Source organism: Podarcis cretensis (genome assembly GCF_951804945.1).
Source record: "Podarcis cretensis genome assembly, chromosome: 6".
NCBI lineage: Eukaryota > Metazoa > Chordata > Lepidosauria > Squamata > Lacertidae > Podarcis > Podarcis cretensis.
This window is the reverse complement of record NC_137175.1, coordinates 30,641,095-30,656,887: the sequence shown is the minus strand read 5'-3', so window position 1 is coordinate 30,656,887 and position 15,793 is coordinate 30,641,095. Positions and strand designations below refer to the sequence as shown.

The following is a 15,793-nucleotide window of genomic DNA, read 5'->3' as shown; positions in this document are numbered from 1 at the left end:
AAACATAACAGGGCAGTTCTGCTGGAGAGATGAGGAGCGTCAGGCACACAGCAGGAAGGAACCCCATGGCCTTTCCCCCGCTATTGTGTCTTCCTTGACTCCGACTCAATTTCTCACTCTCCCAGCTGTGATGACCACCTGGGCAGACCTGGCTTTAGCCCTCCTGCTCTGTGGTGGGGAAAACTGGGCTTCAAAGACACCAGGAGAATGTATAGATTTATGCAAGTGTGGTGCCAGAAGAGACACAAGGAAAGAGCCTTCTCAGGGATGGAAGCAGAAATGCTAAAGCTGTAGGTTGTCCATGTGTCTGACTTTACAGAGGTCAGCCCTCTAAACTGAAGTGCTGTGTGTCTGGAGGTATCCTCACTTTGAAGGGTTGTCCTGTCTAAGTCCATTTTAAAGATAAAGAACCACGAAAAGGAAGGACAGCAGCCTTGAAGCTTATCAACAACACGAAACAGCAAACTGAGCTGGCTCATGTTACCTGGTCACAATCTTTCCCACTTTGGTGTGTTGTACTTCTGTTTAAGGAATAGCTCAATGGTGGGAAAGCACAAATTTTGGACACACTTTACTGAAAATCAGTTTGGACACCACCTCCAATTTTCTCCCATGATGTGTCAGATGGAGCACCAGTGTCCCTTTTCAGGAGTTACTTTAAATTGCTTTTTAACACATAGTATGGAGAGTGGGTTAGTGGGAATGAGCAGCCCCCTCCACTGTTATTTCAGTCACCTACTGGCTCCCCATACATTTCTGAACCCCATTGTGTCTCCACATGTTTATTGTGTATACATCTAGGGTAATTTCCATGGTATAGTTCCAGGGTGGGCTACAAAAATATCGCAATTAAACTAAGTATGATTATCATTAACATACCCCATAAGTGTCCTAGAAAAACTGGGACGTTGTTTTTCCCTGTGAGAGCTGGTGGCCATTTTGGGCACCGTGATCTCTTAGGGGGCACTTGACTTGTGCAGGAACACGGCTGGGAAGACGCACATCCCAGTTTGGGGAGGCAACATGTTGGGTCAACATGTATTAAGAGCAGCAACCCATCATGTTAAAACCTAGCGCATAACAAATTTAATAAAATGTCAGTACAACCATGCATGACTGACACTTGAAAGTATGGATGTTGAGCAGGACCGAGTAGAAAGAAGCAAGGGAGACACACCTAGCTATGATTCAGTATTAAGTGATTCAAAACAGCATCTGTAAAGTACAAGTGAAGGTAACTAAGGTTGCAATCTTAACAATGCCTATTCAAGTAAGGGTAGATGGATCTGTTGATTTTTCTTCTCTCAATTTCTGATTTTCCCAATCATAAATTCATTTATCCCTATTTCGGCAACAATTTGCAGTGTTTTTAATCAAAAAATCCTCATGAAAACTTTTCAGCATGTTAGTGCAAATTCCTTGCAATAAATATCTGTTTTGTATGCAGTTTTGACTAATGTACATATTTTAGGAGCACTTTCCCCAATACATCTATTTGTGTAAACATTGGTTGGAGACGTGTACCAGAAAATTTGTAAAAGTTCAAATTTTAAAGGATGGCCGTGTTTCATTTCTAACACTGTTTTGGAGATTGAAAATTTGGTAGGTTTGCCTTTAAATGTAAATTGAATCAAATTTCTCCCCCATCCTTACCCAGAAATAAGTCCCGTTGATTTATATAGGGCTTCGTCCCATGTAAGTGAGATTAGGATTGCAGCTTAATTCTCATTGGTTAGTCCAGCTGTAGCAGTGGCATAAATGAGTCCTGGGGATGGGGTGAAATTGTGCTTACTGGTGTAAAGTGACAGTGATTGGAAGCAGAACCAGTGACTCCTGCTGCATCTACAAAATTATGGACCAAATCTGAGTTTCTACATGCCTTGTTTACATAAAATCACCTATGAGAAATCACAGATGCTCTCTATCTTTAGGTCTCTTGTCAGTTTGTGAAAGCAGATGGGGCTTGTTGCAGCAATTTCACAAATGGAAATGTGGCCTGTTTTGATTTCCCTTGCAAAAGAAAACACCACCACCACCAGATCCCTTTCTATGACTGATAAAAGGAGTGCTGCAGAAATAGTGGCGGGTGTTAAAACTCTGTGACTGGTGGACAGTCCTTCCCTTGACCCTGAACAGTACATTAAAGGTTCAAGAATCAACCTTATCTGAGGAAGAACGGTTGCATAAATGTTAGCAACAAGCCTGGTAAAACAAGACAGGTGATTGATGTTAACGTAACAGCCATTGATTTTCTGCCCATCTTAGGACTAGACCACAAAACAGATAGTAGGTCTTTTGCGTGCTGGGGGGGGGGGATAGCCCTCAAATGAGGGCCCATTGCAAACAACTACATTGATAATTCGTAGAACAACTGATATATTGTGAGGGAAGGGCAACCCATGTATTCTATTCCAGTGCCAATCGAGGGGGCACAGTTTTGTAAGTTCAGTAGTCTGTATATGAATCCTGCCATCTCTAAAGGTGCCTCTCCCCACATATCTTTAGCACAACAGGACAAGTAAAGTGCAGTCAGTCATAAAGCAATAGAGCCGCCTCTTTGGGCTAGTGTTATGATTTGCAAAATCGGCCTCAAGAAGACAGTGGTTGTTGAAGAGTAATAGGCAGGTGTATAAAATTGTTTCTGGACATTACAGAGCAAAGGCAGTCAGTTAAAGCTGCCATGTGGGACTGCTTGAAGTTGTCTCTGCATGGCAACTGCTCCATATGATCACTGCAAAATGTAGAGCAGTTTGCCATGTGGATCACCCTGAGTTTCAGTAACCCCATTGGCCGCCATGACTAAAAATGCCCAGTGGTGCCGTGTGGAACGTCCACAAAATACAGGTGTTTTCACCCAGGAAACTCTTCAAAACATTAAGGCTGCCATATGGAGACTATTTCAAGCATCCTTCACCTGATGCCAAAATTATGCAGGCCCGCATAAACGGGAGGGTGGTGCCTTTATGTTACAAACCCCAAATAAGAAAGCACTCCAAGATGCCTGAAAATATATTTAATGCAATATTTTTGCTATATTTGGGCTCAAAGACTCCATACTACCAGTTTACATAGGAGCATACAAAGCTGCTTCATACTGAGCCAGACCATTGGCCCATCTAGCTCAATATTGTGCTCTGGAAACAATGAAAGTTTGCCACCCTTCATGGAGCATACACAGCACACAAACAAATACACCCTAAGCAATGGGGGCTAGAGTAGGCAAGCAGCTTCAGCGGAATGTAGACTCTGCCCTAACTGCCAGTTTCAGACCAGGGTGGCACTGTGGGTTAAACCACAGAGCCTAGGACTTGCTGATCAGAAGATTGGTGGTTCGAATCCCAGCGACGGAGTGAGCTCCCCTTGCTCTGTCCCTGCTCCTGCCAACCTAGCAGTTCGAAAGCACGTCAAAGTGCAAGTAGATAAATAGGTGGGACGGTGGGAAGGTAAACGACGTTTCCGTGTGCTGCTCTGGTTCACCAGAAGCGGCTTAGTCATGCTGGCCACATGACCTGGAAGCTGTACGCCGGCTCCCTCAGCCAATAAAGCGAGATGAGCGCTGCAACCCCAGAGTCGGCCACAACTGGACCTAATGGTCAGGGGTCCCTTTACCTTTACCTTACCTCCCAGTCCTACTTAGAGATGCTGGAGAGACTGAACCCAGCACCTTCCACATACAAAGCAGATGCTCTCCCACATAAACCAACTTCAGACTGTGGTTTCTGAAAGCAGCTTGCTTAAACTAACCATAATTAACGTTAACCAGAGTTCGGTGTGGAAGCAGAAGCTTTTGAACTCCTCCTCCTGGCCACACAGAGGGAGAGGGGAATACACAATCCTAGGAGGAGGCCATGTTGTAATATACAGTTATTGACTCACACTTGGATGCGTGAAAAGGTCAACTTGAACCCTAAGCTCTAGCTACATGAGTAGGTGAGGTTTAGCAGGCTCTCAGCAGCCTCTGTTCCCCATCCTGTCAGTTTTCCCCTCTTCATTCTTCCTGGAAGAAATGAAGAAGGAGTCATGTGGCCATGGCTCCCTGCAGGTGAAATGAATCTCTCTAAAATGACATTTTAAAGCCTGAATCTTTGCTAACCTGAAGATTGTGAGATTGGTTTTTGTAAAGAAGCCAAATTATTTTCTTTTAAAAAGTTGTTTGGAACCTTTTTCATCTTCATTTTACTGCCAATAGATGTTTGCTGTAACGCTGTGAGTAAAATATTCACTTGTTTGCAAAGCTAGCTGCCTGTGATTTAGTCCAGCCTAAGTATTTTTGTGGGGAACATTTGTTTAAAGGTGGGTGGTGGCAGATGTAAATCTAACCAAGTTTTAATGGGCTTGACGCAATCGCCGATGTGCTAACTCTGCTATGAGAGAGCAAGAATCAATAGTAGCCATTAGTAATGTTGACACCTCATGAAAGCACCATCATTAGAGTTCTCAGATGTTTTGCTTACCGGAGCTGATAATGAAATATGCCCAAGTGTCATTGAAGATCCACTGACATCTGCCCCTGTAATCTTTCACATCCATTACTGGCACCCAGGCAACCCACAAGCAATGCCCTCACAATCCATTGAAGTATCCCTTCATATCATCTAAGGATTAGCTTCTTATCCTGTACTGAATCATAGAATCATAGAATCATAGAATCATAGAGTTGGAAGAGACCACAAGGGCCATCGAGTCCAACCCCCTGCCAAACAGGAAACACCATCAGAGCACTCCTGACATATGGTTGTCAAGCCTCTGCTTAAAGACCTCCAAAGAAGGAGAGTCTACCACACTCCTTGGCAGCAAATTCCACTGTCGAACAGCTCTTACTGTCAGGAAGTTCTTCCTAATGTTTAGGTGGAATCTTCTTTCTTGTAGTTTGGATCCATTGCTCCGTGTCCGCTTCTCTGGAGCAGCAGAAAACAACCTTTCTCCCTCCTCTATGTTTGAACATGGCTATCATATCACCCCTTAACCTCCTCTTCTCCAGGCTAAACATGCCCAGCTCCCTTAGCCGTTCCTCATAAGGCATTGTTTCCAGGCCTTTGACCATTTTGGTTGCCCTCTGGACACGTTCTAGTTTGTCAGTGTCCTTCTTGAACTGTGGTGCCCAGAACTGGGCACAGTACTCCAGGTGAGGTCTGACCAGAGCAGAATACAGTGGCACTATTACTTCCCTTGATCTAGATGCTATACTCCTATTGATGCAGCCCAGAATTGCATTGGCTTTTTTAGCTGCCATGTAACTACCTAGCTTCTGTAGTTACCAAAGCCTTCCTTCATATTCCACTACTAAAGAAGACTACCCTGTGTTCTTTCCCCCTAAATGTTCAAATAAACAAGACATTTCAAAATGAACCTTCTAAAAATATGTATATATATATTTTTTAAAAAACCATTGAATGCAAAGGCACTACTGTACATTTATAGAGAAAATACAGATGGCAAAGCATCAAAGTGCCACTTCAGAGAAATCAATGCATTGGTTCCGCCCCCCCCCCCCAGCTCACTATTTTATGCTTTCCCTTGGTTTTTTCAGGTTTTTGTATGCGTGTTAAGGTTCACTTTATTTATAAGAGAACAAGTGTTTCTGAGTGGCCTTATTCTGAAGAGTTCCATCAGGGAACCTGCACTCTCTTTAGCTTTGGTTATCCACCCAAATACATTTAGGAAAATTCATCAGAGGAGGCAGACTTAAAACTCAACCAATCCAGTCCAGGAGTGTGGAACTGTTTATTAAGAGATAAGGAAAACTGGATAACACAGCCATGTGTCAGTTACTGAATACAGGCAGAGCCTTGAATATACACAAAAGGAATACTAAATAACCAGGCATTAGTAAAATAAATGAAGCTGCTTCTCTCTCTCCCTCTCTCGTTTTGAAAACGACTCCTTATTTTACTGGGAAAAAATATTCACAGAACATAGAACGCGCTACAGATGGCAAAGTGCCACTTCAGAGAAATCAATGTCTTGATTTGAAAAGCGTGCAATTTTCTGTTCTTCTTTGTCATTGTTGCTTTTGTTTCAGGTTCATATTATTCATAGCAGAATAAATTTTGCTGAGCTGCCTGTTGGCAGTGGTCTGCCATCTAGAACCACAAGAGAGGAGCAGGAGGGCTTTCTGCGAATCATTTTTACTGGTATTTGCAGGAGGGGAAACCAGGCAGTTGCACCGGGAGGCAAATTTGAGGAGGCCATGTTTGTTTGCATCCTTGCCCGGCAGACCACCCTGCTCCTAGGCTAGTCAGTTTGGGATTCATGGGAAGATATGCACCACAGGCTCCTGAATAGGAGCGATTGCAATTCAGCTTGCATGCACTGACTGGGTGACATAAATTACCTGAGATTCATTCCATGTTGGGTTATTTTATGCTGTGCAGCCACTGCACATGTGAGCTAAATTGCTTTCATTTGAGAGATGAGATCCTATAGTGCTGTCCCACCAAGTACAACATGCTGGAGGATGCTTGTACATGGCAGCAGCAGCAGCAGGCCTGGCCTTACTCCTTTCCCCCATGCTTTTGAGCTGACAGGTCAGACTTTGTTTCTCTTCTCTAGGAAGGTGATGGTTTCTTTGTTTACATTATCATTTCTAATGCTTCACACACTTCATCTCAGTCTCTTACCTTTTTACAGCACCCTGGTAAAGTAGGTCACAATTATTCCCCACATACTGCAGATTGTAAGAGGAGCCAGATCATTTGCATGTCTACTTAGAAGTAAGACCTAGAGCATGGGTAGGCAAACTAAGGTCTGGGGGCCGGATCCAGCCCAATCGCCTTCTCAATCCAGCCCGTGGACAGTCCGGGAATCTGGGTGTTCTTACATGAGTAGAATGTGTCCATTTATTTAAAATGCATCTCTGGGATATTTGTGGGGCATAGGAATTCGTTCATTCCCTCCCCCCCAAAAAAATAAAGTCCGGCCCCCCACATGGTCTGAAGGACAGTGGACCAGTCCCCTGCTGAAAAGGTTTGCTGACCCCTGACCTAGAGAATAGCATGGAGCAGCATGAAGGAACAGCCCCATCAAAGAAAATAAATTTCTAGCCTCTGCATCTAGCCTCCCCCTGATTATATCCCTCCCTTTTTGATGTCCACTATGCTGAATAGACTGCAGTTTCAGATCTCTGCCCCATGGCATAAATCACAGGACATGAGCCAGCCAAAATTAAGCATTTTTCACATGCCATTCATTTCAACAGGGCTTTAAAGTTGATTATCTTTGACTACAACATGCCCCATAGTTTCACTTCTCTGCACACACACACACCTGTGCCTCTAGAAAGTTTGTCTCCTGTTAATGAGGTTCCCCCAAAATAAAATAAATCACACGCTCCTTTTCCCCAAGTCCAAATGCTTTAAAAAATTTGCTTTGAAACTCCAGTAGATTATTTTCATCCAAGCTGCAACACCGTTGAGTTGGTGGGGGGAGCTGTGTGTTTGTGTGTGTGTGTGAGAGAGAGAGAGAGGGGGGGGGGGAGAGGATTATTGTGTTTATCAGGCAGTCTGCTTCTCTCTCCTGCCACCAAAGCTGCGTGGAGGAGGAAGCCAGCCCAGATTGATCCTACTCAGGATTCAACACAGTTTTAGCCCCACTTACCTGTGACTGGACTTAATTGTCAGGGGTCCCTTTACCTTTTACATGAGAGGAAACCTCATTCCATCTAGCAGGAATTATTTCTGAGTAGACATGTAGGATTTATTATTGAAGGGGTGGAGCAAATCTCTTCTGCCCAGGGGCAGCAGCCACCATCAATGCACCACTGCTTAGGGACAAACCACACATCACGGTGCAGCCATACGTCACACCCATTCGAGCAACCCCTTCACCTTTGCAAAGTACTTTGAAGCAGAGAAGAAATAGAGAGGATGGGGGGGGGGGAGTGTTTAACTCTTCAGCCCTGACACTTTGTTTTTCTTTGCAGATTTTAATAATATGATGCGTGAAAGACAGACATTTCAGGACCATGTTTCAAATGCCCGCTTTTTAAAAACGGAGCTGGTCCTATGATGCTTTTAATTGTTGCTATATGATGTTGTTTTTCTTCTCTTTTTTGTTATGTTTTATATTATTTGCAGTCTTGCAAGCCACCCAAAAAATCAATGTGAAAGGACAGTATTGAGTGTTTTATATAGGACTCTGTTGATGGAGGGTAATTTAGTTGTTCAAAACCCTGGGTTATTACTCTACACTGCTGTGTTTTGAGATGAAAATGTGCTTTTATTATTGACCATGTGTGTTAAGATTGTTGGAGAAATTGGTGGGAAATGGCTTGTGATTGCTATGGATAAAGAAGAGCAAACTTGAAACTCAGTAAATACATAAAATTAACACACCCACCCACCAAAAGACACTGTTTTCACCAAGTTTTCTATTTTTAGGAGGATAATTAAAATTCTGTTGGTGATGCTCATCTATATTCCTAATGTTTCTTTGAGAATATTCTCAAAGCCAAAAAGGTAGTTGAGGCTAGTTTTAGATCAGGGATAGCCAATCTGGTGGGTCTCCCCCCCCCACCTCAATGCTGGGGACTACAACTCCCATAATCCCTGACCATTGGCCATGCTAGCTGGGGCTGAAGGGAGTTGTAGTTCACAACATCTGGAGGGCACCCCATTGGATATCCCTTTTTAAGATTAAGAGTTCAATATGTTTACTGAAACCCCACTGGGGATTTCTCCAAGAAAAGTATGCATAAGATTACAGCCTAACTGTGCAATTCTATTCATGTATAGGTAAAGAGACCCCTGACCATTTTGGTGACTGACTCTGGGGTTGCGGCGCTCATCTCGCTTTATTGGCCGAGAAGGCCGGCGTACAGCTTCCGGGTCATGTGGCCAGCAGGACTAAGCCGCTTCTGGCGGACCAGAGCAGCGCACAGAAACACCGTTTACCTTCCCACCGGAGCAGTACCTATTGATCTACTTGCACTTTGATGTGCTTTCAAACTGCTAGGTTGGCAGGAGCAGGGACTGAGCAAAGCGGGGCTCACCCCGTCGCGGGGATTCAAACCGCCGACCTTCTGATCAGCAAGTCCTAGGCTCTGTGGTTTAACCCACTGTGCCACCAACTTTGGAGTTCAATGGGACTTTCTCTCAGATAAGTGTTTGTAGGATCACAGCTGCCTAAGTCATACTCAGGGCTTTTTTCAGCTGGAACCCACTAGAACTCAGTTCTGGCACCTCTCAGATGGGTGCCATTGCCATTTTAGGAGAACAAGTGAGGAGTTCATGGTGAGTTCCGGCACCATTTTTTCTAGAAAAAAAGCACTGGTCATACTCCTTTGTTGCATGTATATTGGTGAGATTCTGAGGAAAATGTCTATCTTGAAACAAAGAACACAAGAGCGCGAAATTTCCTCTGCCAGCTACTCATGGTACCATGATACCATAGATGACAAAACACGTCGTCTGTTCTGGCTCTGATGCTAATTATGACCTATTTGCCTCTCAGACATTCCTTCTTTAGCACTAGGAGCTGGACCACCTTTCTTTAAGCTTATTAGTAAGGAACACACTGTCAAAGGTACTATAAATGCATCAATAAATTGAGGAAGTGATGCTCAGAAAGATCGCATTAACAAGTAAGGCAGATTTGGAAAAGGTCAGGGGCTGCCATTTAACTTGAACTGAACATTGCAGATATGACACCTAGTTCTCAAAGGTTAGACTGGGCTTTAAGTATGTATGTATGTATGTATGTATGTATGTATGTATGTATGTGTTGTTGTTGTTTTTTCACTTTGGCACACAGCCCCGAATGCAAAACATTTATCCTTACTGGAGAATCTTCTAATTTTACTCTCCTTGATCAAAGTTTCCTAAGCACTCTGCAATGACCTCAGGCACAGGGCAGGAAAGAGCTGGTTACAGCTGACCTAAAAATTGTTCGAGTCTTCTCATTAATTTATCCCCAAAGCTTTGTGGGATGACAATATACAGCTCCAGTATTGGCCTTGCATCTCAGAGTTATGGCCTTACATCTCCACAATAATCTGTATGAATTGTGCTCCCTTTGTGGCGCCATCTTCAAACTGCAGGAAGTGCTTGCTAGATTGGGCCAAAGGCCCATGTTCATATGGTGGGTGGACAATCAGATGCCTATGGCAAGCCCCACAAGTAGGACCTGAGAGCACCAGCACTCTTCCTACCTGTCATTCCCAGCAACTGGAATTCATAGCCGTGCTGCCTCCGACAGTGGAGGTACATCATGCTATGCCGGATGGTCAAACCGACTGTTGTAGCACCAACAATCCAAAATAATAGGCTGTTCTTATCGTCAAAGAGGCTAGTAGGGCTATGGCATTATTCTGGGTGAAACTCCTAATGTCAAAATGGTAGGAGGTGGCAGGAAGACAACGTTCAGGAAGGATTGCAGGGTGCATTCCAAAGTGCTGCCCCATTCCCAAAGCTGCAGAAGGAAAGAAGGTAAAAGCATTCCACATTAATATAGATGAGAAAAGCAACACTGAAGAGGGTGGGAGGACAACCCTGGAAGGAAGGCTGTCTTTCGAAGAGAATGCTTGCTCCATCCACATGCTGGCTGCCTTGAGGGAATGCCATGGGGAGATCAGTTATTGTTCATGATCCACCAGCAAGCTGAGGAAACAAAAACAAGGGGTTCACAAAACTCAAATGCAGGACCGGCCCACCCATGAGGCATGGTGAGGTGACCACCTTAGGCAGCAGGGTCCACTGGGGCAGGAGAACCCGATGTCCATCTTTCTTTCCCACCCACATTTGTTCCTGATATAGATCTTCCCCGACCCCTTCTTTCCTGGTGCAGATGGCAAGGCACCATTATGGTGCCAAAATGGCTTGCTCAAACGGACAGACTGGGCTACAATTTAGTCTAATAATTTTTAAGTATTTCTTTTGCAAGAATAACTACAACTTATTCCAAGGACCATGAAGTATGGAACACAGCTCTGAAATGCCAAATAAAATTTAGATCAGAATAGAGACACATTATGTGACCTGTTTCTGATGTAATGTTAAGAGGTCTGATTAGAGATGGGAAGGCCTGGGGGGAAAAAAACGAGGAAAAATTGGGGAAATAACCAGTTTTCCCCCCTTTTACAAAGCCGTTTTTTATGTTTGGGGAGAAAAGGGGGGGAACTGGTCCCCTCCCCATTTTCTGGTTTTTTCCAGGCCTTCTCATCTCTAGGTCTGATGCACTTTTAAAAAAAAAAAAGCAATAAAAGCAAAATTGGAAGAAAAATTGCAAATCTACATCGATCAGTACTCAACCTGGAAAGAGCATGGTGGTCAAAAGTTCTGGAGAGTCCAATAAGTCAATGATGGCACGCTGAAACTTCTTACTGTAGTTTGATTGCAGGTGGCTGCAAAGAAATGGGGAGAGTCGGGATGGTATCTATATCATCTATATCTATATCTATATCTATATCTATATCTATATCTATATCTATATCTATATCTATATCTATATCTATATCTATATCATCTGTAGCAGGGGGTAAAAAGAGGCAAGTCTTATGGAACCTCTTCTTCTATGGGTGACTTCTGAGATTAGGAGTAGCCAGTGTGGTGCCTTTCAGATGCTGCTGAACTACAACTCCCATCATCCCTGAGTACTGGCCCATGCTAACTGGACACCAGCTTTGAGGCCTCCCCCCGCCATTCCGTCTCCCCACAAATACTGCATGAATTGTCAGGAGCCACCAACCTTCTCCATGAAGCCACATCTTGCCAAAACTCATAGAGGATGAAGCAGGCATCGCTCGACAGTTTGTGGGCAGACACACTACAGGAAAAGAAGGCAGGCCATGAGGGAAAATGTTATCGCTACATGTCAGACAGTGTATAGTCTCTGACCCCAGGATTCACAGCCAGCCTAGCTCATGAACCATCTTCACAAGGATGTTTAAGAACTGCCAGTGCTATTCAAAGGATCATTTGACTTGTTGTGACGGCCCCATTTTTTTGCACAGCCTGCATTCGGCAGACTAGCAGACACTGAATTTTTTATCTGATGCTTTGACCTTCCACGTCACCTTGACTTTAATGAAATTGCTGGACATGCTGATATTCTTCACTCACAAGAATTTATACTAGCCTCAAACTCTACTAAATGGGATCTGTTTACAGAAACTTTTCTGAATGGAACTGGGTGTTATACTCCACACGAGGTTGCTGACAAATATAGTAGCCCCGTGTCAAGTTTCCTTCCACTCTCCTATGAGTCTTAGGGCATATTTACCCATGTTGTTTTTCTGTCAGTGGGAGCTCCCAGTGATGTGGAATGTGGGTGACTGTGATGAGGTCACGGCACACATAAATTGGCTTAATGTTTTGGAGGATGCTGGTGATTGGGGATCGAAGTATTTGTTGATTTCAGATCTCCCAGTTTCTCTTTTTTCCAATCTTAGAGTCGGTTCTCTGCATTTCTGCAGCATTTTGCAAATTTCATTTTTTGAATAATCTCATTAAAATGCTTCAGCATTTTAGGTGTGCCTTTCTGCTAATAAACATTTTTTGTGTGCAGTTTTGGCTAATGTACACATTTTTGCTAGCAACTACCTGTTATTTTCACCAACATATTCATTTCTATGCATGCTTTCCCACAAATATATGCATTTCTCCAGACATTATTTGGTTGGAGAACTACAGAGAAAATTTTGTATAAATGTAACTTCTGAAAAATGGCTGTGTTTTGGTTCTCCTATAGTTTCAGACCCAGCAAGGTCATAGTCTCATGCTCCTTCAGACCATATCCTGCCTTGAAGAACTGCCATCACACAGCCAATTCCAGCAAACAATGAAATTGTGCCAACTTTCCCAGAAGATAATTGATTAATGCTAATACCTTCCCAAAGTTTTTTTTTATTATTACTACTGTATGTTCATTAATTCAGTAACTTAATCTGCTGACTCTTCCTTTCTCCCTGTTTCAATGATGAATGCTTTTGTTTTCCCCCAGTATTTGGAAGTAAAATACAGGCAGTTACTAATACATTTCCAATTACTTAATGCATTTTCCAACAGCAAAAATAATTACAGAACTAGGAAAGGGGGGAGAGTCTGCATTCACAATCATCTGAGTGTGCAATTTTCTTTCTGTGCTTCTGTTTGTTTTGCCATCTGTACAGAAAAAGAGTAATAATATTTCCCTGTAATGAGTCTGTATCTTGTAGTGCAGCATTCATCTACTTTATGGGGGATGTTAGGTGGGCAATTTAGTTCATAGATATATTTTTTTCAGAAATAACTCTAAAGCAACCCTGTATCTTTGTTCTAAATAATACCACTAAGCTGTTTGGGAGAGTGAGTTAAAATTAATAACCTAAAGATGGAGAGTTCGACAAAAGCCACAATTGCTGTTCTTAACAACATTTCTCATCCAAACAGCCTATGAAAGTCAAACTCTGGAAGACTTACTGTAGGCAGCTGCTCTGTCCGGCTGTGATTTCTGTGTAGGATTGGAGAGCTTGGCGGAATGCCTCTAATCCATTGTCTGCCACTGAGATCTGTCTCTGTGCCACTAGGATGTGCTGCAGAAAGTGGCAGAGGCAGGAGGGGGAAGAGAGATGGTGAGGGGTGATAGACCCAGTTCCAGTATGCTACATGCAATATCCCTATGATCAAAGGCAGCCCTTTGTATCTAAGGCATGCATTCCACTTAGAAACACACCCACCCAAACAGGTTCTGCAACACCCACTTATATTGATTTGGCAACTTTATGGAAGAAGCCAGTGACTGCAATTTTTGTTGGGTTCCTCCAGACAACCCATTTATTGAGCATTCGTCCTGATTTGCTTGCATGCAACTTACATGGAGGCTGAATCGTTTTTGGTCTTTATTACACATTTGTTCTGGTTTGGTTGCAGAGAGGTTATACTACAATGAGTATTCACTCTGCATCCATCCTGATTTGTTTGTGGGGCATTTAGGTGTCTCCCCATTACTCATTTGTTCATTCCCATGCTTTCCAATGCATTTCACCATTGCTATCCTAAAGGCAAAAAGCCCATTTATTTATTTTTTAAAGTGAATTTGTTGTACTGAAGCAACAGAATGCTTTAATCCACTGTAATTGTGCCAACCTACATTTCCTGGAATGTGCTTGAGTCCTTCCAGCAAAATACAGTCTGGAGTCCCCTTTTGTAATGGCACATATTTTCTCAAAGGTTGACAGCTTTAGAAATGTCAGTTTTGATCAAACTTCTGCAGAGGCTGCCATATAAACATGTCACCACAAGCTGGAACTAGCAGCTTCCCTTGCTGAGTGATCACAAGTACTAGAGGAATAGACTGCAACACCACTGACAGCCCTGGGCAGAAGAAAAAGATCTGGTGGAGGCAACTTTTCTCACCCTTGTAGCCCTGTGATATAAAAAGCTGCTCTTTCTAAAATCCCTTCCTCTACGCAGCTCTCAAAGGCATAGGAGCCCTGTCCTTTATTCCATCTGGTTATTAAATCATCTTCTTTTGTAGCCATCAGTATATTAAGTATAGTATATTAATAGTATCCCAAGCACATTGGCTGAAGGATTTGCTCATTTTGATTATCAAATAAACAGAGCGGTCACAATTAAACTTACAGAAGAATCTCTCCCTTTGCAGACCACATCATCTTTCAGAGGTTCCAGCCTTGGACTCTGAGTAGACAGAAATGCACGATTATTGCAAAAGGAGGACAATGAATGTGAAAGTGTGAAATGTATAATTGACTTAATGACTGCCTTTTCTTTGCCAGCATTCACAGTTGCTACAAACCAAGACTTGGCTGCCATAGAAGAAGTGCTTTCTTTCTGGGGGTACTCAGGGATACGCATACCCCTAAACATTTTGTGAATCTTTGTACTTTTGTCCAATTACTGTATTTATTTTTTTCCGATTTGACTATAAAATGGTTATTTACTTGAGTCAAAATGAGACCCTACACATTTTTTTTAGAAAAAAAGCACTGCGTAGAAGTATGTCAGAGCAAAATCCCTGGTAAGTTGGCCTGATGCAATGTAATATATGAGAAGAAGCATGACAGACTGAGGGCTCTTCAGATTTGGAATCCGACTCCCCTTAAGGGTCTAGCCTGTGTGCATTTGAGCTCTTCCCAGAAGCAAAACCAGCCATTTTTATTGGTATCCTGACATAAACCAGTGGGAGTTTTATCAGTTGGTTATTTGATGTCTCACGGAATGTGTTAAGGGTGAGTGTAATGTGTAGGAATTACTTGATCAAGGTAACATCAGATGGTATTTCATACGTATGGAACACTCTTAAGAGGCCACACACCATAGGCAGAACATTCCTATCTCCGGACACAATGATTTTCAACAGAGGCAGTTCACACTTTCAGCTGCAAATGACGAGCATGCATATATGAATCAGCTCCAAGGTAATGAGGATGATATTTCATAATCTCATCAGCAGAGAAGTCCCATCTTCTTTCATAGGCGGAACGGTAAAAAACCTGAGGAAGTGAGTCAAATGGTATATAGGAACCTATGTCATAGGAGCCTAGGAAGCCTGCCTTATACTGAGTCAGACTACCGGCCCATCTCACTCAGTATACACTGAGTATACACTGACTGGCAGCAGCTGTCTGGGATTTCAGGCAGGAGCCACAGCCATACCTGTGGATGCTAGGGATTGCACCTGGCGCCTTCTGCATGCAAAGGAGATGTTCTGCTACTAAGATATGGTCCTTCCCCAGAAAGATTGGAAAGTGGAAAGAACAACATTTTCTGACATGTTAATATATGCATTAATGTATTGTGTGGCATAAGCTTTTGTGGACAACGGTTGACTTCACCAAGCTTATGCCATAATGAAT

The 15,793-nt window shown here is 43.1% G+C and overlaps 1 protein-coding gene across 1 annotated transcript in view; it reads right to left on the bottom strand.

Moving 5' to 3' along the window:
• Nucleotides 1-10,280: 10,280 nt before the first annotated feature.
• The window catches only part of NECAB3 (N-terminal EF-hand calcium binding protein 3), an 83,212-nt gene continuing 77,699 nt past the window's right edge, over nt 10,281-15,793 (bottom strand). The window contains exons 9-13 of the mRNA XM_079979793.1: nt 14,559-14,615; nt 13,395-13,507; nt 11,683-11,760; nt 11,247-11,338; nt 10,281-10,595 (exon numbers count right to left, since the gene is read on the bottom strand). Coding sequence (XP_079835919.1) covers nt 10,567-10,595; nt 11,247-11,338; nt 11,683-11,760; nt 13,395-13,507; nt 14,559-14,615 — 369 coding nt within the window. The 3' untranslated portion in view covers nt 10,281-10,566. The remainder of the gene's footprint in view (nt 10,596-11,246; nt 11,339-11,682; nt 11,761-13,394; nt 13,508-14,558; nt 14,616-15,793) is intronic.